The sequence below is a fragment of the Cucurbita maxima genome, unplaced genomic scaffold (assembly GCF_002738345.1).
Source record: "Cucurbita maxima cultivar Rimu unplaced genomic scaffold, Cmax_1.0 Cma_Scf00018, whole genome shotgun sequence".
Lineage (NCBI taxonomy): Eukaryota > Viridiplantae > Streptophyta > Magnoliopsida > Cucurbitales > Cucurbitaceae > Cucurbita > Cucurbita maxima.
In genome coordinates, this window is record NW_019272034.1 from 4265672 (window position 1) to 4286508 (window position 20837).

Sequence of the window (20837 nt, forward strand, 5' to 3'; positions counted from 1 at the left end):
TTTTTTTTTTTTTTTTTTTTTTTTTTTTTTTTTTTTTTTTTTTTTTTTTTTTTTTTTTTTTTTTTTTTTTTTTTTGCGCAATAATAGTCTACAAGTATCATAGGGGAGAATCATTGTATAGCAATAGTCTTCTCATTTTTACATAAAACATTCTTGTTGACAGGTAAGTAGTACAACACAACAATTGTATCTTATTTATAGTTCGACGTGTTAAGATCAATTACATTATTTGTAAGTGATGTTTGTTTATCTTTTGAGTTGAAGCTTTCTAAGAACTTGCCGTGAGCAATATGGAAAATCCTTGCTTGAATGAAAAATGGAGAGAGATCTTTCTCCGTTAACTAAACGAGGTTAGATAAAAAGATTATATTCTTTGGTTGCGTTCCTGCCCTAATAGTTTTTTGTTCATAAATATAAATATATATATATATATATATAAAAAAAAAGATAATAATAATAATAATTTTTTCTTTTTGGAGAATTCAATTCTCACTCGTCTGAATATTCTTCTTCAAAAAGAAAAAAGAAAATATTTAAATCGTCATATTTAGCAAGCTGAAAAAATAAAATATAAATAAAAAAAAAAGGACAATTAAACCAAGAAAATCCAACCAAATAACAAAGGTCCACGTGGAAGGCGGCAGCCAAACTAGTAGGGCATCGCATCGGGTGCACCAACTTTTGGTACACCCCAGAAACAGAAAATGGAAGAAAATCTTTTGTGTCCACATAAACTTATGGCTCACAATCAAATACACTCGCTGACGTGGCACCCACCTCTTTTAACGGATTCATCGTCAAACTTCCCCCTCTTAACACTCCCAAAAATCCCTTCTTTCCTTCAACTCCCAACTCTTCTTCTTCTTCTTCTTCTTCCGCCTCCTCCTCAAACCAATCATGTTCGATTCTTCTAAGGACCCTTCCTTTACGCTTTTCGGCCGCAAAATCCCACTTTCCGACGACGGAGAGCCTCCGCCGATCCATTCCCACGCCCACGACTCCCCTTCTGACAAAGATGCACCACCCGGAAAGGTACAGGGTTGCCCTACACACACAGGACGCCGTAAACTTCCATGGCTCTTCTCTTATATTTTAATCCAACTCCTACCCACTTCACCAAATGGGTATACAAATTTTGGGTCGTTCTTACTTTTTCACTTCCGTTTCTGCTTCCTGTGTGCTTCTCAAAAACCCTCTTTTTTTCTTCCTCTGCTTTAACTTTTTGGTTGTTCATGAATCCTTTGAGTCTTTCTTTTTTCATTCTATTATGTTTTTCTCTGGTTATACTGTTAGTAACTAATCATTTCCTTTTGGGGAAAATTGAATTTTTTGGCCTATGCTGAATTCTTCTCTTCCTCTGTTTTTTTCTCAATCAGTTTTCCAATCATTGACAGTATAAAGTTACTAATTTACTCGAAAGGGAAAAAGGGTTTTTATCAAATGTTAACTTTTGTTCTATCTCAATTGGGTTTTCAACGATGAACCAAACAGTAACTGGATTGGCTTAATTTCTTCGTTATTTATGGATCATAAAATTTTGTCTCTGTTTCTGGATTTCAGGAATCAACGGTAGATGATGATGAGAAAACTGTTGATGATTCAGATGATTCGATAAATGTAGACGCAGGGGAGGAAGTTGGCGTGAATCCCAAAACGCCGTCTATTGATGAAGAAGAAGCTGCGAACCCCATTAATGGAAAACCAGAAAGTGAAAACTCCAATTCAGAGAAAACCCTGAAGAAGCCTGATAAATTGCTTCCATGTCCTCGGTGCAAGAGTATGGAGACCAAGTTCTGTTACTACAATAATTATAATGTCAATCAACCTCGCCATTTTTGTAAAGCTTGTCAAAGATACTGGACCGCCGGCGGCACCATGAGGAACGTGCCGGTCGGAGCTGGTCGCCGTAAGAGTAAAAACTCTGTTTCTTATTACCGTCACATCACAATCTCTGAGGCTCTTGATGCTGCTCGAATCGAGCCTCCAAATGGAACCGACAAACCAAAATTCATCGGCAACAATGGTAGAGTCCTGAGTTTCAATTTGGATTCACAGAATTCTGACCCACCCGTGGTGGGCTCTGTTTTGAACCTTGCGGAAAACAGAGTTTTGAGTAATGGGGTGAAAAAGTTTGAAGAAAAAGGTTCTGAAGTATGTGATAAAAGCTCGAATTTGTCATCTACGGCAGTTCAAAGTTCATCAGAATCTCATACCCAGAAAATCAATGGCTTTCCATCTCAAATTTCATGTCTTTCTGGAGTCCCATGGCCTTTTGTTTGGAATTCATCCGTTCCTCCACCAGCCTTTTGCCCACCAGGATTTCCCTTAACGTTTGTTCCAGCAGCTGCATGGAACTGTGGAGCTCCAGGACCATGGAACACGACATGGTTTTCCCCACAAGCTTCCTCTGCAGAGAAATCTCTCTGTTCTGACACGAAAGCTTCTTCAACACTGGGAAAACATCAAAGAGACAACGAAATAGCCAAAGAAGAAGGGATTTTAAGTAAAGAGGAGGGTTTAAAGCAGAGAAATGGATATGTTTTGACCCCAAAAACTTTAAGGATTGATGACCCAAGTGAGGCAGCAAAAAGTTCCATATGGGCAACACTTGGCATAAAGAATGAATCAATCACCGGAGGAAAAAATCTGTTCAAAACCTTCCAACCCAAGGGCCATGAGAAGCCTCATATTGCTGAAACCTCCTCAGTCTTACAGGCCAACCCGGCAGCCTTGTCGAGATCACTCATCTTCCATGAGAGCTCTTGAGCGCCGTCGTCCTCATCGACCTTGATTCAGAGCAAGTTAGAATTGGGTAACCTTTGGATTAGAAAGTATGAGGTAGCTGTGATGAGCCAATGTAGTATTAAGGGATGCAGTTTATATTACATTATTTGCCTGATTTACATAGCCACGCTGATTGCTGAGCTTGTTGTTATTCACGTTGTAATGTAAATATAGATATGTAAAATACTGACATAGATTGCAGAAGAAAAAGAAGAATTTGTTGGTTATGTTTGTTGCTGTTATGGCTTAAAAAAAGTATCTTTTTTCAGTGTGTTTGGGTGCATTTTTATGAGTTGATCATAACCGCAGACAGCCACACTTGTCACTGCAGAGAGTATCTTCCTAAAAGCTAAAAAATTTAATGTCAAAAAGGCTCAAAAAGCAATTATAAGCAACAAAAGGCGATTCTAGTGTGTGGCTTTATGTAGCTCCAAACCTCCAAAAGTTCTTATCCCAACAGCTGTAACAGGATAAGCTTCAAAAAGCAGCAGCTGCAGACAGTTTAAGCTTTTCTTTTGGACTACTTTTTCATCTTCTTCTTACATCCAACGCTTCTCATTTAACAAGTTCAAGGGCTGCTGCTATAATGTAACACACACGACCCGTAATTGTAATTTAAATGGATGAACGGTGAAATCGTATGGTTTGAGTTGAAAGTGAACGATATCGTACTGGTGTAGAAACGAGGAAAAGAGGGATTTGAAATGGTTTTAGTTGAAAAGAAAGCAGGGCAGAGACTATAAATGCAGCAGGGGGTGGGGAGGAAAAGTTAGCACACGAGTCTGTTTAGACAGAGAATGAAAGATGCCTAATGAATATGGCAAAAGGAGAAAAAGAGTGAGATATTTAGAAGGGTAGAGGCAAATGGTAGCCACAATTTTATTGTATAAAAAGATGAGCTAGCTGTTCAAATGGGTCCCAAATGCATATAGTGCCATGAATCCTTTTTGGACTTTGTCTCTTGCTTTTGCTTTCTACCTTTTGCGACTTTATCCCATTTATTTCATCTCTACACTTTTAATTTGTAGTGGTCCAAGTTCACTGTAAGTAGATATTGTCATTTTTTAACTTTTTCTTCGGGCCTTCCCTTTAAAATATGTCTACAAGAAGTTTCAACACTCTTATAAGAATGCTTCGTTATCCTCTCCACAGAGATCTTATATATTATAATAATAACTCTTCAAAACTTTTAGGGAATTGTTAGACATTTATGCTAAATTCAACAAGATGCTTGTTGAACAAGTTGTCTTCTATGTCTAATAATACTCGATCTTGAGCCTTTGGAGATCCTACCTCGATTAGAGAGAGGAACAAAGTATTGTTTATAAGAGTGTGAAAACATCTCTTAAACTACTTATTTTAAAAAATTTGAAAAGAAGCTTGAAAATATTTGCTAAGAGTGGGTTAGACGGTAACAGAAGTATTTTTTTTTATAGCCCTGGTGGAGTATTGAAAATTTTGTGCTATGGGTCTCAATGTTTTCCTTCCTCCTCCACTACTGTCCCGACACAAAATTAAAAGTTGAAGGACTACTAAAAAACGATTGAAATGACCCTTTTATTGGCATGTGTCCCCAACTTGAGGTTGGTAGGTAAGGGCATTTATGGGAGTTGGTTAAAAAAAATGGTTTCTTTGGCCCAAGCATAGAAACCCCACTTAAAAGGTGTAGGCAAAGAACATGGATGTTGAGGCATTTATGTACCTAACCATACCAGCAAAGTTGTGGTGTGTTTTGTTAGATGCCATGGGAATTAGGAATGTTTTGGAATCATCATGTTGATGTGATTACAAAAGTGTTCCGTAATTAGGGCCTTACACATTATTTGTTTTACGCTACAAAATTTATGTTAAAACTGTCGATTTCATTCTCTTACAGAAATATTCGTTACTTGGATTAGATCAGGTTTGAACATTTTTTTTAGATCATAACCTAATTATTTGGATTGTCGCTCTTATTAAATAATGAACCCAACCCAATCATAAATTATACGAACCAGTGGTGTTTTTAATTATATTATATTATTTATTTTTTTTCTGGTGACTTATCATATGGGTAGTGGTATTATTTAAATTCAGTTGATGTTAAAATTGACTTAAACTATCAGTCTTCTACCAATTTTTTTTAATATTTTAATTAATTATGGATGGTCTCAAAATTCCACTACCTCAATTTTCCCTTTAAAAAAATACATATAAATAATTTGAACATGTTCTAGATTAAGTGAATAACTTTATTGAAAAGCTTTTTTTTTTTTTTTACAATAATATTTGTTTTTTTGGGTCCATAAATAGGAGATGGGATGGAAGATTTTACTAGTGATTTTGGATAAAAAGATCAAATTTGATAGGATAGAGATTCATATTAGGCTACTCGGCTAAAAGATAGCTGAACCAAGTCTTTCTAACACGGGTTTGAACATAGGACCCAAGTTTAGGGTTCAGAAAGATAATGAGCGGATATTGAAGAAGAAAAAATGGTTGGGTCTAATAGGGGTGTACACCCAATCCGGAAACTCGGGAACCCAATCTGATCCAACCCGAAATATAAAGGTTGGGTTGGGTTGTGTTGGATTTCGGGTTTGAGTTGGGTCCATTTTTTTTAACCCGATCTGATTTGAGTTGAGTTCGGATACCAAAAGAAAATGATTGAGTCAACCTGGTCCAACCCGAAAATTAAAAAAAATAAAATTAAAGTCCAAAGGCCGAAAGTCAAATCACAATATACAAAGACTTTTGTCTAGTTTCTTACCCAAGCCCAAGCCAAACTGACATTTCACGGTTAAAGAAATTTCTCTTTCCTTGCTGAGTTCCATCTCCCTCCTCTGACTCCTCTTCTCTGCACTTCATTTCTCCTCTCCAATTCAATAGCATTCTCTAGCGTTTTTTTGTCTTGTTTCTTTCGCGCGCCATCTTTCTCTCTTTAGTCTCCTGGAACGCTATAACGGATAGGTTTTTTTGTTTTTTCTCTTTTTGTTATATCCTCCTGCAGAAACTGATTGCATATTTTAACTTTGATGCATTCTATGATAATTGTTCATATTGAGTTAAATGTTTGAATCATAATAGTTCTATTTTACTTTTTATAGATGGAAAACAATAGTGCAACAATATGTGCAAGTAACTCTAGTAATTATAATGCATCGAAACCACCATTGGCTACCCAATCTGAATTTAAGAAAAAGAAACCCAATAAATCAACCGTGTGGAATCACTTTACAAGATTAGATAACAATAATAAGAGGTGCAAGTGCAACTATTGTTCTAAGGAGTATGCTTGTGATACTAATTCTTGTGGAACTAGCACATTATGGAAACATTTAAAAAATCAGTGTAGAAAGTACACATATAAGGTGGAGGACAAAGGACAAACCACTCTAAGTTTTCAACGTTCAATGGATGGAAAGGGTGGTAGTAATATTGTTAATTCCTTATTTAGTCAAACAAGATGTAGAGCAGCATGTGCCAAGATGATAATTATAGATGAATTATCATTTAAATTTGTAGAGAAGGAGAGTTTCAAATTGTTTTGTAGTATTGCATGTCCTAAGTTTGACCCTATGTTATTTCAGCTCTATCTAGAAGAAAAAAAGAAGTTGAAAGATTTTTTAGTCAGTCATTCCAAGAGGGTTTGTCTTACCACTAACACATGGATTTCGTTGCAAAATATTAATTACATGGTAATCACCGCTCATTTTATTGATTCAGAATAGAATTTGCATACCACAAAATATACAGATCCCGAAATCAATACTGTAATTAAGCAATCGTTTCTTTCGAATATCCGTTTCCAATTTCCAATCAACAACGAGGAGATCTATAGGACATACACAAACACATACTTCACAAGCAATGCATTTATCAAATTCAAAATGGATTCGACCGCGGAAACGCTCCGATGCGATTAATTTTTCGTAAGGATATTGAATAGTTACAGGCAAACGATTTGCATGAGATAAAGTAATAATGAAACCCTGACCAATGTACCTTACAGCTCGTACTGTTTGTTGACCATAATTCATGAACCCAGTTACCATAGAGAACATATTGTAATATCTCTAAAGAATTTTATGTTTGTTTCTTTCTCAACTTTTGTCAAGTTGCTAACCACAAGGGAGAGACTATTGGCAAGATCATTGAGAGTTGTTTATTGGAATGGAGAATCGATAAGGTTTTCTCTATCAGTTGATAATGTAAGTTCCAATGATATAACTATTTCATATATTATGAGAAGGCTTAGAAGTTGGAATTCTTGTTTTAGATTGAGAATTATTACACCTGAAGTGTTGTGCTCACATAATTAATTTGATTGTGAATGAAGGGCTTAAAGAAATGCATGACTCCATTTTTAGTGTTCGCAATGCTATGAGGTATGTTAGATCATCCCCAAGAGATTGACAAAATTTAAAGATGGTGTTGAACAAGAAAAAATTAAATGTAAGGCACTTGTTTGTTTGGATGTGGCGACTCGATGGAATTCCACTTATTTGATGCTTGATCATGTCTTGAAATTTGAAAAAGCTTCCAAAGTATTAGAGGAGGAAGGGGATTATGGAAACAAAAGAATAGGGTCACCAACCATTGATGATTGGAAAAATGTTGCAGTGTTTGTAAAGTTTTTGAAGGTTTTTTATGATGTCACTGCGAAGATAAGTGATTCTTTATATGAGACTTCTAATTCTTATTTTCATGAACTTTGGGGTGTTCGAGAACTTTTAATTCAGTGGAATACAAATGTAAACTCTGTTCTAAGTAATATTAGTTCCACCAACATTTAATTTAGTGGAGTTACTAATCCAACCAACTCGAACTCTTGGACTGAGTCAAAAAAATCCTTCAACTCAACCACGACTATGTACACCTAGTTTTAGGCAACTAAATTTGTAATTTAATTTATTTATTTGTGTGATTTGAATATAACTTGTCACGTGTATGTAAAAGTTGGATTAACATTTAGTTGGAGATGGGAAGAGGAGGAGAAGATGTCGAACGGGCACTGGTAGAGTTGAAATCCATGGACTTCAACAAACCTGGTCTAAATTCTCAAGGAACCCACAGTTTTTATCTTCTTCCCCTCCCGGAAAACCCTCAATTTCGCGATTAGGTCACAACATTCTTCGTTCTGTTCTGTACAATCCCTCTTAATCTCAGATTTTGAATTCCGTCGTCGCGTTGATTTTCTTCGCTCTCCGATCACTATTCTTCATGGGAACATCACTCTCGGTCTCTGCCGCCTACCAATCGTTTTCTGTAATCCCTTCACCTGCTTAGAATCAGATTATATTGTTCTTCTGTGCTCAGCGATGTCTCGAAGATGGCTAACATTGATTTCCATTCTAACATTTCTTCCAATGTTGGGATCATATTTGTCTTTCAATTTCAGGTCTGAAGCTGAAGTGATATAGTAGATTAACTTGGAATATGATTTTGGTGTGTTTTCCAATCTGATTATGATGCTTATCTAGTGACTGACTGGTATATCGTCTCACCCTGGATTCCTTGAGCTTTGAATACCATGAAATCTTTTTAAACTTTTAGTTTCTTGTTAGAAATATGATGCAAGTTTCTATTTACTTGAAAAATAAGGAAGTGTCACACTGGAAACCAGTTGCAAATCCATGAATTTCTAGGGAGTGATTGACGAAATTCCTGGCGTTAAATCCTATGGCTAGGCTAACATTTTTATTTTCATAAGGCACTGTGAGTATTAGTTCTGAAGGTGTTCCTTTTTTAAATATTGTATTCTTCTTTCAGGAAAGTGCGTATTGCCTTCCACGTTCATTTCATAATGTGGTTCTTATATGATACATTTTGAACTTGTCTTGTAGAAGAATATAAATGCAAACAGAAGTCTTTAACCTTTTGATGCACATGCTTCTTTGTGATGCAGGGAGTTTTGCTAGTAGGAGAAGAAAAGGGACGTGACTATTAAGTATTTGGCTTTCCAATGACGATCTATCAAACAAGCAACATTAGGCATCCTTTGATCAATCTTGTGAGATTGAAAGGCTTTCCTATTCTGCGGCAACTACAATTGGAAGAGCGCCTACTTCGAAACTCATCAGATAATTGGTGTATCATAAATGACGGAACAGACAATCCAACTATTGTGATGGGCGTTTCTGGGTACTTACTTTACATGCACTTCTATTTCGAAATAATACACTGTCACTACAAGTTGGAATGCGGTTTACAATTTAACTAAGTTTCATTGTTCATTTTGGTGTCCCCTCTCTAATTTTTTTTCTTTTCAATACGCCTCTTTATGGTCCACACAAATTGGGTATCATTTCGTACTTTCCTTTTGAAGGTGCATGGTTAGAACTTTGTTGTATCCTTTCGCCAAATCATTGGAAAGTTTGTTTTTATAAGCAAAATGCCATCTTTGTGAACTTTTCTGAATGTAGAAGAGTTGCTCTTTCAATTCCTTGAACTGGCTGTATTGGTCAGGTAGAGAGAAACTAATTGAACTTTTATGTAATAAGTAATAAAGTCTGCTTTTACATGGATTAGGGGAAAATTTGCGATAGTATACTTGACTAGCAATTTGGATGGTTGTGTTTAGTACTGAACAGTGGGTACCCCAACGTCAGGGTCTTCTGCTCTCTTCTATTTGATTTGTGCATTAGTTAATTCATTCTGAAGATTGTTGAAATCTGCACAGGAAACCTGATGAGCTCCTTGACATCAAATCTGTGTTAGAAGATCAAATTCCAGTCATCAGAAGGTTCACTGGGGGTGGCACTGTTATTGTTGATCACAACACAGTGTTCGTCACCTTCATATGTAATAAAGATGCTGTAGCCGGACTAAAACCGTTTCCTCAACCTATCATGTCCTGGAGTGGTCTATTGTATAATAAAGTATTCCAAGGAACTGATTTTCATCTTCGGGAAAATGGTAGGTAAATTGAACTCTTTAGAATCGACGCCATCTCAACTTATTCATATAACTCTATGTGCATTCAGTTATGTGTAAGATTAAAAGTTTGGACGTTGACTATTGTCTTTTTTCTGGATATAGATTATGTCTTTGGTAACCGTAAGTTTGGTGGAAATGCTCAGTCCATTACTAAAAGCCGGTGGATCCACCATACATCTTTTCTATGGGACTATGAGGTTAGGAATATGACATATCTGAGACATCCAAAACGGGTTCCTGATTACCGTGAGGTATACTTTATTGTTCATTGCATTTTTTTTTCTTTCCAAACTGGTTGCATATTTTATATACTCGTTTTTCCAATTCCGAGCCACACTATAGCAATTCAAGATGCAAGTATATTTAACAGGTCCTAGAAAAATATTTAATTCTCTTTTTATTCTTATTAATCGTATTATCTCCCCATTAGTTCATCCAAAATATTAAGCTATGACCTTTGATATTATTGTTAACTTGATAATTGCCATATCTTGGTCTCCTAAGATCATCTTGAGGTTGCAATTAGGAATATCCACGTCTTGGGTTGAGTTAAAAACGTTTGGGATTCAATCCAAATGTTGAGTTAGCATATTTGTCCAACCATAATGAGACCCAAGTTAGGTGGTGCCCAACCCAACATGAACCTTATACTAGTTTGATTGAACTCGTTATGGCTATTCATCTTAAAAAAAACGTGTGAAAGAATTTTGAAAATGATAGAGCGGTGGCTAATTAGCCAGTCACACATTGGCTAAGTAGCTGTATGTTCTGTGTGAATGGTTAGTAAGCTCACCTGAAGCAATGCCGTTTGACAGCCGTTGCAGTGATGGTAGATCGTGTAGCTTTTCACTCCGAGGCTGTCAAAATGCATTTCTTCAAAACCATGTTGGAATAATGAAAAAGATAGCATTTAAGGATTCAGTGACCTAGTTTCACACCCTGAACCTGAATTTAATATAACAAATAGTTCAACATGCTATTTTATTTTATGAAAAACAACTCGGATATTCTAAAGACTTGAAGCAATTATTTTCTATAAGTTGTAAAGGGAAATAAACCTTATAATAGAGTTATTTGGTAACCAATATGATTTGGCCCTATGATCAATTACGGCCGATGTAAATGAGTTCAAACCATCATGGCCACGTAACTAAATATCCTAAGAGTTTCTTTGGCAACCAAAGGTAGTAGTGGTCAGACGGTTGTCCTATAAGATTAGTCAAGATGCATACAAGCTCATTTAGATACTCACAGATATTGTGCCACCCAAACTAATTTTAGAAGAAAACCATGATCCCAAGTCTTTCTACCATCTTTCAGAGATCTCTAAAGAAGCTTGTAACCTTACCCTAGTCATTTTGGTTGATTTGTTTGGCTCCCTCGGACCATCACCCTAGTGGCAATATAGATTGGAGCAAGTTGAAAACTAAAACGCATATTGACATGACATTCATTTATTATTTGATACTTTGACATGGTTAATAATGTTATAACACAGATGCTGCCCTAATTTGGTAAATGAATGTATGGATGAAGTAACAATGTGTTCAATACTGACAGAGATCCTTTTTTAATGCCTTTGGTTTTCTGAATTATATTTGTGCTAATTCTGAAAGAAAAAAAAAGTATATATTTGCACAAAATGCAAACATTCAAGCTTACTAAAATTTATATGTGCTTAAAATTTTTATTCAGGCAAGGAGCCATTTGGATTTTATATGTAGCTTGAAGGACTACATGCCAAGACAGATATTTATAGATAAAACAACAGAAGCAATTGAAACTCAGTTTGCCACGAGTTTAAAGCAATTGGAAGAATGTGAATATTCTTCGACTGGAAACTGTATTCCCACAACTAAGGTGCTGACAGAGCAAGAGTTGGAAACAGCTGCAGGTTGTGTATCACAGGGTAATAAGCTCGAGAAGGTCTTGGGCATAGCATTATGATAAGTAATTTATAAAATAATCATGGTATGATTATATACCATATACCCCTCATTTATTCCTTAGGCGGGGAATATTCTTGTTCTTGATGTTGAGATTGAATTAGCATAGCATGCCCACCGCCTAATTGGAGTCACGGTGCACTGTTAGCAAACCTCAAGGCATATTGTATTGGTAGCTTCTTGAATTTCTAGATGGTCTAGATGGTGGTTTTGCCTCTTCCTGCAAAAAAAACCTTTGGCTCTAAACCTCTGTTTCCAGACTAATTTTGGTGTCTCAAATACTAACCGCGAGGGTTGTCTATCCTTAAAGGTTGGCTTGACTAAAAAGATTTATGGCACTATTTGAGTCTGGCTGCAGTGAAAAAAATAAATATATTTTTGTTGTGTGATAGTAGTTATGCATACATATCAATCATTGACCCCTTAAGATGTTATTTGAAAGTGATATGAGATCAGCTGTAATTTCTTTTGTCTGCCAACAATTGTTTTTTATGTGGGTGTGACTACTTTTTATGATGATTTAGTATTTTAACTAATTGAATTTTGTTCAAAATGATAATTAGATTACATTTAGAATGGATTTTGTTTTGTTTGATATAAAATTAGATTATGTTGGAAGGTAGTTACGATTGAGTTATAAACTTAAATGGATGTTTAATAGAAGATATTTTGACCAAATAAAAATGTTTAAATGGAAAATGGATTGAAATATTTTTAATTAGAACCAACCTACTTGAACTTGGTCGGTTCAATTCAAAAATCGATTTTTTGTGGTTTTATTCAAAATTGTATTGAACTAAGTTTTTATTAAAAAAATTATTTTCTCTAATTAGTCTACTTGAATTAAATTATTGGTACAGGTAAAGATTGAATGTAATCTAGTTTAAAATTTTGTTTAAAAAGATTACTATTTGATTTGATTTGATTTGATTTGATTTGATTTTTAATAATAACAAGAATGCGAATATATTATCTTATTGAATAAGAAGGTATTTAGGGGGAGGGGGAGGGGAGGGGGAGGGGAGGGGGAAGGGATTTTGGATTTGGAAAGAGAAAGAAGGGGGGTTTGGGGGTTGGGGGTTGCAAGTGAAAAACGAGTATATCATTGATAACGCCATTGCTGAATCGCCCAAACCATTTCTTGCTGATTGGTTCCGCTAATTTTCACAGCCGAAATCTTAGGCTGACCTTTGGTGCGATCCTTCCACGCACAGCATTGCATCGCATCGCATCGCATCATGCACTTGCCTCTGCCTCTGCCTCCGCCTTCGCTCCTTACCTTCCTTACCTGTTTTGCTGCCCGCCATTCTCCTTTCCTTTGCTTCATCATCCCCTTCTAACGTCCCTTCCTCCCTCTTCTTCTTCTTTTTCTTCTTCTTCTTCTTCTTCTTCTTCTTCTTCTTCTTCATCTTCATCTTCATTCACTGCGATTCAATTTCCTTCTTTCACTACTCTCCCTTCACTTCCTTTTCCCTTTCCCTCACTTGGGTTCTCCCTTTTTTCCTTCTTTTTCCGCATCTCCCTTCTTAATTCTTCATCCCCATTACTTTCCTTTTCATTTTCCCCACTTGGGTCTCTCTTGTTTATGCATTTCCCTTCTAAATCTTCATCCCCAATTCGTTCTCTTCCTCGCCGCTGTCGGGTTTCATCCTTCTGGGTTATTTCTATCGCCTCGTTAATGATTATCAACAGAACATTAACGCCCTCTTAATCCCTCGGATTTTCAGCTCTACTTTCGCAACTATATCCTTAATACTCGCTTTATCTTCTTCTTCTTCTTCTTCTTCTTCTTCTTCTTCTTCAGTGCCGGTTCTTTCAACTATGCTACAACGAGCTGGCCGAGTTTAAATACGGTGGATAGAGATACGGTTTTGTTGATTTCATTACGTTCTTTTTCTTTCTTATTTTTCCTTATAATGGGAAGGGTTAAGCTCAAAATAAAGAAATTGGAGAGCACCGGTAGCAGGCAAGTGACTTACTCTAAGAGAAGGCATGGGATTTTGAAGAAAGCTCGGGAACTTGCTATACTCTGCGATATTGATATCGTTCTTCTCATGTTTTCGCCAACTGGAAGGCCCACGTTATATCAAGGTGAACGCAGGTACTATCTTCCACGCTATATCAATGTTGGTGATTCTAGTTTTTGCAACCGACATTGTTTTGTTATAGGGAATTCGGAAAACATGAATCATAGATTCCTCAGTATCAGGGACCTTCAATTTGTGTTGTTAATAATCTGTCATTTATGGTATCTTTGTATTGTATCTGGGATATGGAAAAAGTTCATTCATCCAAGGAAGAAATTGACTTCTTTTTTTGGAATTCCTGTGACCCTATGACGCCTAATATTAGTTATGAAAGTGTTTATACCTGAGTGTTCATGTTTTTCTTTTATGTTGAGGAGAATTAGAACCACACGACACATCAAAGTTCTAAAGGATAACTAATCAATTTCTGTCTTACGCTCAACGTGGATCTTTAATTTTTCAGCAACATTGAGGAGGTCATTACAAAGTTTTCTCAATTGACTCCACAGGAGAGGGCAAAAAGGTATAAGAACCTGTCCCTAGTGATTATGAATCAATTCCATTGCTAACTTTTTCTGCAATGCGGTAGCAGAGATGGCTAATATATTCAATTTTCCTTTTTTGGAACAGGAAACTCGAAAGCCTTGAAGTAAGTCTCTGCGTGACCCTTTTCTTTCTCTGCTTGCTTTTGTTGTACTTATATGTTTCCATGTTCTATTTGAGCATCTAGGCGCTGAAGAAAACGTTTAAGAAGTTAGACCATGACGTAAACATAAAAGATTTTGTGGGTTCAAGGTATTTGTCTATATCCCTCAAATGTATGTTGTACTGTTTTGTCCAAATTTCAATACTTCTACAATTGATGTTTTGTACTGTTTTTTTTCCTTCTTTCCTGCAATATCTCGCAGCTCTCAAGATTCTGAGGTACCAAGCTTTTGTTATCATTACTTTTCATAACATGAGATTAGTTTTGTGCATTTTGCTAAGTTTATATAATTTATCAGCAGGAATTGACCAATGAAGTTAGCATATTGCGAGATCAGATTGCTGATTCACATAAGAGACTGAGGTGCACCTTTGGAGCTTTTGTTATTAATGTATACAGCCTTTTCTTAGTTTTGCCTTGCAGATTAGATTGTATTGTTATCTTTTTGCAGATGTGCAGTAGAAATCACCTTTTATAGTATGAAAAAGACTATGAATAATATATCTAATCTGGTTGAAAAATAGTGGAATTAGACGGACTTGGAAGTGATAAAATCTGAAACCACAAGTTTGTGAGTTATCAACGTGAGCCAAAAGAAGCCTAAGTTGCTTGCTGAGCTATTGCTATAGGCATGATCATATGCATGTTTAGTATCAGGCATGGATATCATTCTGTTTGCATGTTGATATTCTAGTCTTGCTCTTATCCCTTCAGCTGTTGGAGGAATCTTGATAATATCAACAATATAGAACATCTCCAGAAGATGGAAGATCTAGCAAGGGAGTCCCTAAATCAAATGCGTCTACACAAGGTACGTTACGTGTGTTTTAGCTGCATATATCAAAATAATTGTTTTTATCCATGATTTTATGCCTCTGGTCTAAGGATGATATGGCTTATTTATCTTTTGGATTGATACTAATATCAAAACTCATTGGTGCATGATTCTTGCATTGGTTTGGTCTGATGTAGTGTTTTTCTGGGAGATCTTAAGTTATTTTATGTTGCATTTATTGAGGACAGAGGATATGATCTTCCATGTTACCTATTCTTCTCAAAATTCTATGTTTTTTATGTGAAGAAATTGGTAGTGGCACTTAACAGGCTCTGAAATTTGGCAGGAAAACGTAAGAAGACACCAAATACTCTCACAAGACTTCACTTGCCAGGTAAGAGCAGAACCTTTCATACCCATTTTTGCTAGGATGCTTATGCTGTGAATATCTTGATCTCAATATATTTCTATTTACCACAGTATCCGGGTGGTGGGATGTCCTTACCTTTGATGATGGACGAAATGCAAAGCACTCAACCCCTCTTATGGCTTCCCAACTATTGCACTCAACAGATTACTTTACCAAATGAGCCTAGCTTTCTGCAACCAGGGTGAGCCTGCAATGAACGAGACTCGTTTTTCGAATGTCTGGCTCTACATTTTTTTATTCCTGAACTCGAAACCAGATTTTATAATCAATATACTTAATGTTTATAAGGTGACAAGATAAAAATAGTCCTCTGTTTACAAATTCTCCATGTGGGGAATGTCTGCAGTGATGTTGAATGCTCCATGGCTACGTCTTTTTCGAGCTTTCCTAGTTTCTTCAACCCTGGGAAGCAACTTGAAGCTGGAATCTCTGGTCAAGTTGATAGCATGCCACAAGGTGATGGGGGTTTAAATGAACTAAGTGGAACCTCTTGCTCAACTCTGCAACTTGGTGACCAATATCCATACCCTACGTGTGATGGTTCCAACTTCCAAGATGACAAGAAACTGAATCTTGAGATGGAGATGAACTTACATGCAAATTGCATAAATAATCAACTAAATGGCAAGTTGGAGCTCTCTAGAGCTCTATATGGTGATGACCAGCATCCTTGGGCTTCTATACCAGGGCCTTGTAGCATTCCAATGTATCAAAGCAATGCGTACCACCATGTACGTTCTCTTTTAACTCCTCCCTCTAAAACTTCATGTATAACAGAATCCCTTTGCTTAATTAGTTCAAAGTTATTCATATGCCAATGCACCAAAACAATGCATATTGCGATTCAGAATAGTCAATGTTTTTGCTTGTCTCAATTGTAACTTCGATATTTAATGATCTCGTCGTCTCTTGCAGCAACCAAATTGATTCCTACCAATTTCACCAGGAATTGGAGGGGTTACAGATTGAAGAATTGTTCATCTTGATTGATGTAGTCAACATTTTTGTTGCAATGGCATCCATCTCCCAATTATCAGACGAAATTGTTTGGTATATATATTGGGATCAGAATGATCTGCTCCTCGTTTTGTCGTTAACCGGTATCCTCGACTTGTAAATACAAGATATACGAGATCAGAGGTACATTTTTAGATTAGATTTTTGTTTTCTAACCTCCTCATGGAAGAGCTGTAACATATTTGGGTTATTTGGGTTTTCTGGTTTCCTTAGCTGTACATTGAGCTATTGTAAAACATGGAAGCGAATTTCTTATTTTTTATATCGAGTTTCGAGAAATTTAAAGAAGTCGGTACAATAACAATCCTGTACACTGATATTCCCATGTCTACAATCACATAGTTTACATATTCTTGCCCAGATTTTATTATCCTATCCCCTTAGTGTTTGGACAACAGTGTTGTGCCATGGATCTGATATATGCTGCAAGAAGTTGTCAAATGGACCTTTTCCAGTCACATTGTGCTGAATGATGAATCCCAAGAATGCCAACATTGCCAATCTTCCTGTAAATGATCAAAACTTGATTAGTTTCATCATTAGACATGTAATTGAGCAATTTGATTAGCTAGTTTGTTCTATTTACCATTAGCAATCTCCTTTTCCTTGGCTTCAAGAGTTGGTTCAAAGTTGAGTGGGTTGAAAATTCCCCCCGGATATCCAACATCATTTGGTGGCAAGCTGTATTGCTTGAAAATGGGATCTTGGTTTACACTTCCTGGATTCTTTATGTCTTGCCATCTTCTGATTTCCACATAATGGAACAGAATGAACTCGATCACAAAGAGAGTTGACGACGATGCAAAATACTCGGCTTTCCCCGCATCGTACCATTTTGGTACGTTGATGATTCCATTACTTGTGAAGACTTCAGGCAATAGCATACCTGCAACTCCAAGCATTGCCCATCGGCCGTTCACAAGCTCTGCTTGCACATACCACCTCAAGTTTTCAGGGTCCTCTGCAAGTCCCAGAGGATCAAAACCATTGTCACCTGGAAGACTGCAAACAGAAAGTTTTCCAAATTTGCTAAATTCAAATCTCAATTTCCAAATCTCGTGTTTGATATCATATAACCAAATACCTGCCATCAAGGTAAGCTGGGGATGGCAAACCTGGGAGCCACTCTCCTTTCTTGGCCTCAACTTTGAAAGAACTGGGAACTAAAGAAGTTGTTGGCTTAACAGACAAAGCTCTGTTAAACTTTCCCGACGACCCCGAAAGGAACCTCGATCTTGACGCGCTTGGCCGGAATACAGCAGCTGAAGCCTGGATCATAACAATTGACATTTTTCCCTCAGGAAACTGGTCTTGAAAGCCTGGCTTTGGGTTTGAGATCAAGAAGTGCAATTTTCATTTAAGTTTATGGTGTTCATTTGTTGTGGAAATCAAAGCTTAGAAAGCATGATACTTAAGGATGATCAGATGGCTAAGATGAAATTATGAACTTTTGGATTAGCCAATAGGAACAAAAGAGCCTTATCTTTTATCTCAGGGTCCATTGCCATATCCATAAATCTAAATCTTTGTTTCAGTTGGTTGAAGAACAAATGTGTAGGCCAGCTTTTAGTCCATGATAGAAACTAATATCTTCCCTACAAAGTGGGGGCATGGGATATAATGGGTGGCTTTCCCTTCTATTTAGATTAACATATCAGTTGAGAACATACAGATATTTCACAGCAAGATGAAAATACATTGATTTTGTTCATATCCAAAGCTTTCCTTCTAAGAAATCTACACAACTAATACGATGAAATGATAGAAATCGACCAATTCTAAGTCTAAGTGAACTGTTTGCCGTAAAAGGTTTGTCCAAAAGACCAGCCAGAAGGGGCAACATTGTAGGACACAACCGAGCGACCATCACCGGTAATGACCCTAAAAGAGAGGGATTGTCCTACAAGATAATCGTTGCTCTGCCAGTTTTGACCCCAATTTCTGATCATGGCCTTCCAACCAGTCCTAGACCCTTTAATGAAAACAGCATGAACATCCCCTGCGCCTCCCACATTGCTTACGAGTACCAAATTGAAGTAGGGATTTCCGTCTATTCTGAACTTAATTCCTCCCCTCCTTGCACATCTAACCCTACACATTCGTTCATCTCAGATTTAGTAACTCAAACAGACACAGGCGTTGCAGTGCTACGGGATAGAAATCCATTAAACAATACGCGTACGTACCTTCGATACGCAACGGGAACGACTCCGGCGATTGTTTGAGCGATGCTTTGGAAGGCAGGTTGAGAGAGATCGAAATGGCGAAGTGAAGGATCGCACCAACCGCCCGGAGGACAGAAGTTAGTGGCGGTGACTACGACGGAGCCGGGAAGGCACCATTTTGGGTCGTTCACACATTTGACCTCAAAACAAGCCCCACAACTCAGCCCATTGTCGTACAAGGCTGTACTCAACGCCGTCGTTTTGATCCCATAGTTCTCGCTGTATACATTGCCATATCCACAAGCCCCACCTATAATAATTAAATTTTAAAAAATGCTAAATTAATAAATAAATAAACTTTTAAAAAATTTTAATAGTATGCTCTAACTTTAGTAAAAATTACACAGTGCTTCAAAAATAATTTAAAAATATTTTTAATTTTTTAAAAAATTCAAAAAATAACGTATATTTTAATGAGTTCCACAACATTAAAATTCAGATTCTATAAAATAAAAAAGCTTACTAGACACGATAGTTAAAGATTAGAGAGTAAAGTTATATAAGTTAAAAGAGAAGAAAACGTACCCAATGTGCCATAGGCGTCGGGACCTCCATAGAAAGTAGCATGAGCGCCATTCATCCAATTGGTTCCACGATATCCATGGACAAAGGAGCATAAAACAAAAAGGGTGAGTAACAAAAGCTGAGCTACAACAACGCCCATTGTAGCTGTGTGTACGAGAAGAAGAAGATGAAGCTTCTAAGTTTGTGTTGAATGTGTGAAATGCTAATGGGTTCACCCTTATTTATACGCTGTTTTCAACTCCAGTATGTTCCCATTTTATGCACAAAAATATATATTTATTTATTTTATAAATTTTTAAAAATAAATTAAATATTTTATAATCGAGTCTGAGTTATGTTTAAATTGATAAAATGAGTTAAAAAGAAAAAATAAATTTTAATTTCTCCTTGATTAAAGGGTGAGGTCAATTTTATTGCAAATTTACCTAATTGCCCACACCTTCAATCATGCCACTATTTTCCTTCCCAACACCCTCATTTTCTAAATATGTATTTTTTTCAAAATTATATCCAATTTATCTCCTTATTTTATTGCTTAATTTTTCAACTATTCTAAATTTATAATATAATAGTTTATTGTTTTAACCTAAACCCAATATAGAGATTTTCTTAATTTCATGTGAATATTGAGGTTATATTTATAATTCCAGCGTTCTTCATATATATATATATATATATATATATTATACTACAAACCGTTGGAGTTTGAGGTAAAATAATCAACCTTTTACTTCATTTGTAGAAGCAAAATATTTAAAGTATTTTTTAATTTTTAGAGGAAAAGATAAGTTCAAGAAGTTTGGGTGGAGCTAGCCATGTTCCTCCTCTTTGTTTTTTCAAATTAGTTAGGCAAATTTCCTATTACTCTCGGGTCGAATTCAATTAAATCCTATGCTTTTGATATTTTATTATAGTTAAATATTTAGATATTTGTCTCTTATTATAATCAAATATATAGTTTTTAGTTTATTGGATTAGTTACGAATACAGAACTTTCACATCATTGAATTGGGGTGGTTTTACTAAATATTCTCGTATATAACACAAAACCTATCAAATTTTATCCTATTTTTTTTAAAAAAATATATTTCGAAACTTTAAAATAATTTATCTAATGAATTTCTTAATATAGAAATTTAAATTTTGTGCCTATTAAATATTTTTTTATTAAAAAATAATATATTTAATTGTTACTTAGATATAAAATTAAAGTTAAAAATAAAAAATGTGGACATAAATTTTAAAATGAAAAATAATAAAAAGAAGTTTTGTTAATAATCCAGAACATAGAAGTAAAAATGAAACTTGAAATATTTAAGATAATATAATTAATTAAAATAATATATAAATATACCTTAAAAATAATTAAAAATTAAAAATAATATATAATTTTTTTTATATAAAAATTGAAAATAAGATAAGACCGATTGTGCCTTACTAAAATAAGATTATTATAGAATGAAAAAAAAAAAAAAAAAAAAAAA

General features: G+C 35.7%; 5 protein-coding genes across 11 annotated transcripts; 3 read left to right on the forward strand and 2 right to left on the reverse strand.

Annotated features, from left to right (window-relative positions):
• The first annotated feature begins 848 nt into the window (after positions 1-848).
• LOC111493355 (agamous-like MADS-box protein AGL65) lies at positions 849-16898 on the forward strand. 4 transcript variants are annotated; one of them, XM_023143031.1, is made up of 12 exons: positions 849-877; positions 13422-13749; positions 14139-14198; positions 14306-14324; positions 14406-14470; positions 14584-14599; positions 14680-14744; positions 15096-15192; positions 15503-15550; positions 15637-15767; positions 15933-16317; positions 16502-16898. In XM_023143031.1, the coding sequence occupies exons 2-12, from the start codon at positions 13565-13567 to the stop codon at positions 16511-16513; spliced, it is 1083 nt and encodes a 360-aa protein (XP_022998799.1). In that variant the 5' UTR covers positions 849-877; positions 13422-13564; the 3' UTR covers positions 16514-16898. The 4 variants fall into 4 exon arrangements, with proteins under 4 accessions (XP_022998799.1, XP_022998798.1, XP_022998796.1 ...); XM_023143030.1 differs by lacking the exon at positions 849-877 and adding an exon at positions 12840-13032 and having other exon boundaries at positions 13413-13749; XM_023143028.1 differs by lacking the exon at positions 849-877 and having other exon boundaries at positions 13039-13749.
• LOC111493354 (cyclic dof factor 1-like) lies at positions 850-3052 on the forward strand. 2 transcript variants are annotated; one of them, XM_023143026.1, is made up of 3 exons: positions 850-1032; positions 1561-2764; positions 2796-3052. In XM_023143026.1, coding segments are annotated over exons 1-3 (1341 nt in total). In that variant the 5' UTR covers positions 850-897; the 3' UTR covers positions 2798-3052. The 2 variants fall into 2 exon arrangements, with proteins under 2 accessions (XP_022998794.1, XP_022998793.1); XM_023143025.1 differs by having other exon boundaries at positions 1561-3052.
• Positions 7714-12060, forward strand: LOC111493356 (lipoate-protein ligase LplJ). Of its 3 annotated transcripts, XM_023143032.1 has the most exons (6): positions 7714-8031; positions 8165-8256; positions 8672-8907; positions 9446-9681; positions 9805-9953; positions 11398-12060. In XM_023143032.1, exons 3-6 carry the CDS (start codon positions 8729-8731, stop codon positions 11647-11649), a joined length of 816 nt encoding a protein of 271 aa, XP_022998800.1. In that variant the 5' UTR covers positions 7714-8031; positions 8165-8256; positions 8672-8728; the 3' UTR covers positions 11650-12060. The 3 variants fall into 3 exon arrangements, with proteins under 3 accessions (XP_022998800.1, XP_022998801.1, XP_022998802.1); XM_023143033.1 differs by lacking the exons at positions 7714-8031; positions 8165-8256 and adding an exon at positions 8038-8164; XM_023143034.1 differs by lacking the exons at positions 7714-8031; positions 8165-8256 and adding an exon at positions 8284-8481.
• On the reverse strand, positions 16844-18016 carry LOC111493358 (chlorophyll a-b binding protein P4, chloroplastic-like). The gene is made up of 3 exons (XM_023143037.1): positions 17688-18016; positions 17190-17605; positions 16844-17109 (listed from the first exon to the last, which is right to left on the reverse strand). Exons 1-3 carry the CDS (start codon positions 17891-17893, stop codon positions 16976-16978), a joined length of 756 nt encoding a protein of 251 aa, XP_022998805.1. The 5' UTR covers positions 17894-18016; the 3' UTR covers positions 16844-16975.
• A 198-nt stretch (positions 18017-18214) lies between these two features.
• LOC111493359 (expansin-A1-like) lies at positions 18215-19531 on the reverse strand. The gene is made up of 3 exons (XM_023143038.1): positions 19354-19531; positions 18790-19078; positions 18215-18694 (listed from the first exon to the last, which is right to left on the reverse strand). The coding sequence occupies exons 1-3, from the start codon at positions 19490-19492 to the stop codon at positions 18388-18390; spliced, it is 735 nt and encodes a 244-aa protein (XP_022998806.1). The 5' UTR covers positions 19493-19531; the 3' UTR covers positions 18215-18387.
• Between the last annotated feature and the right edge of the window lie 1306 nt (positions 19532-20837).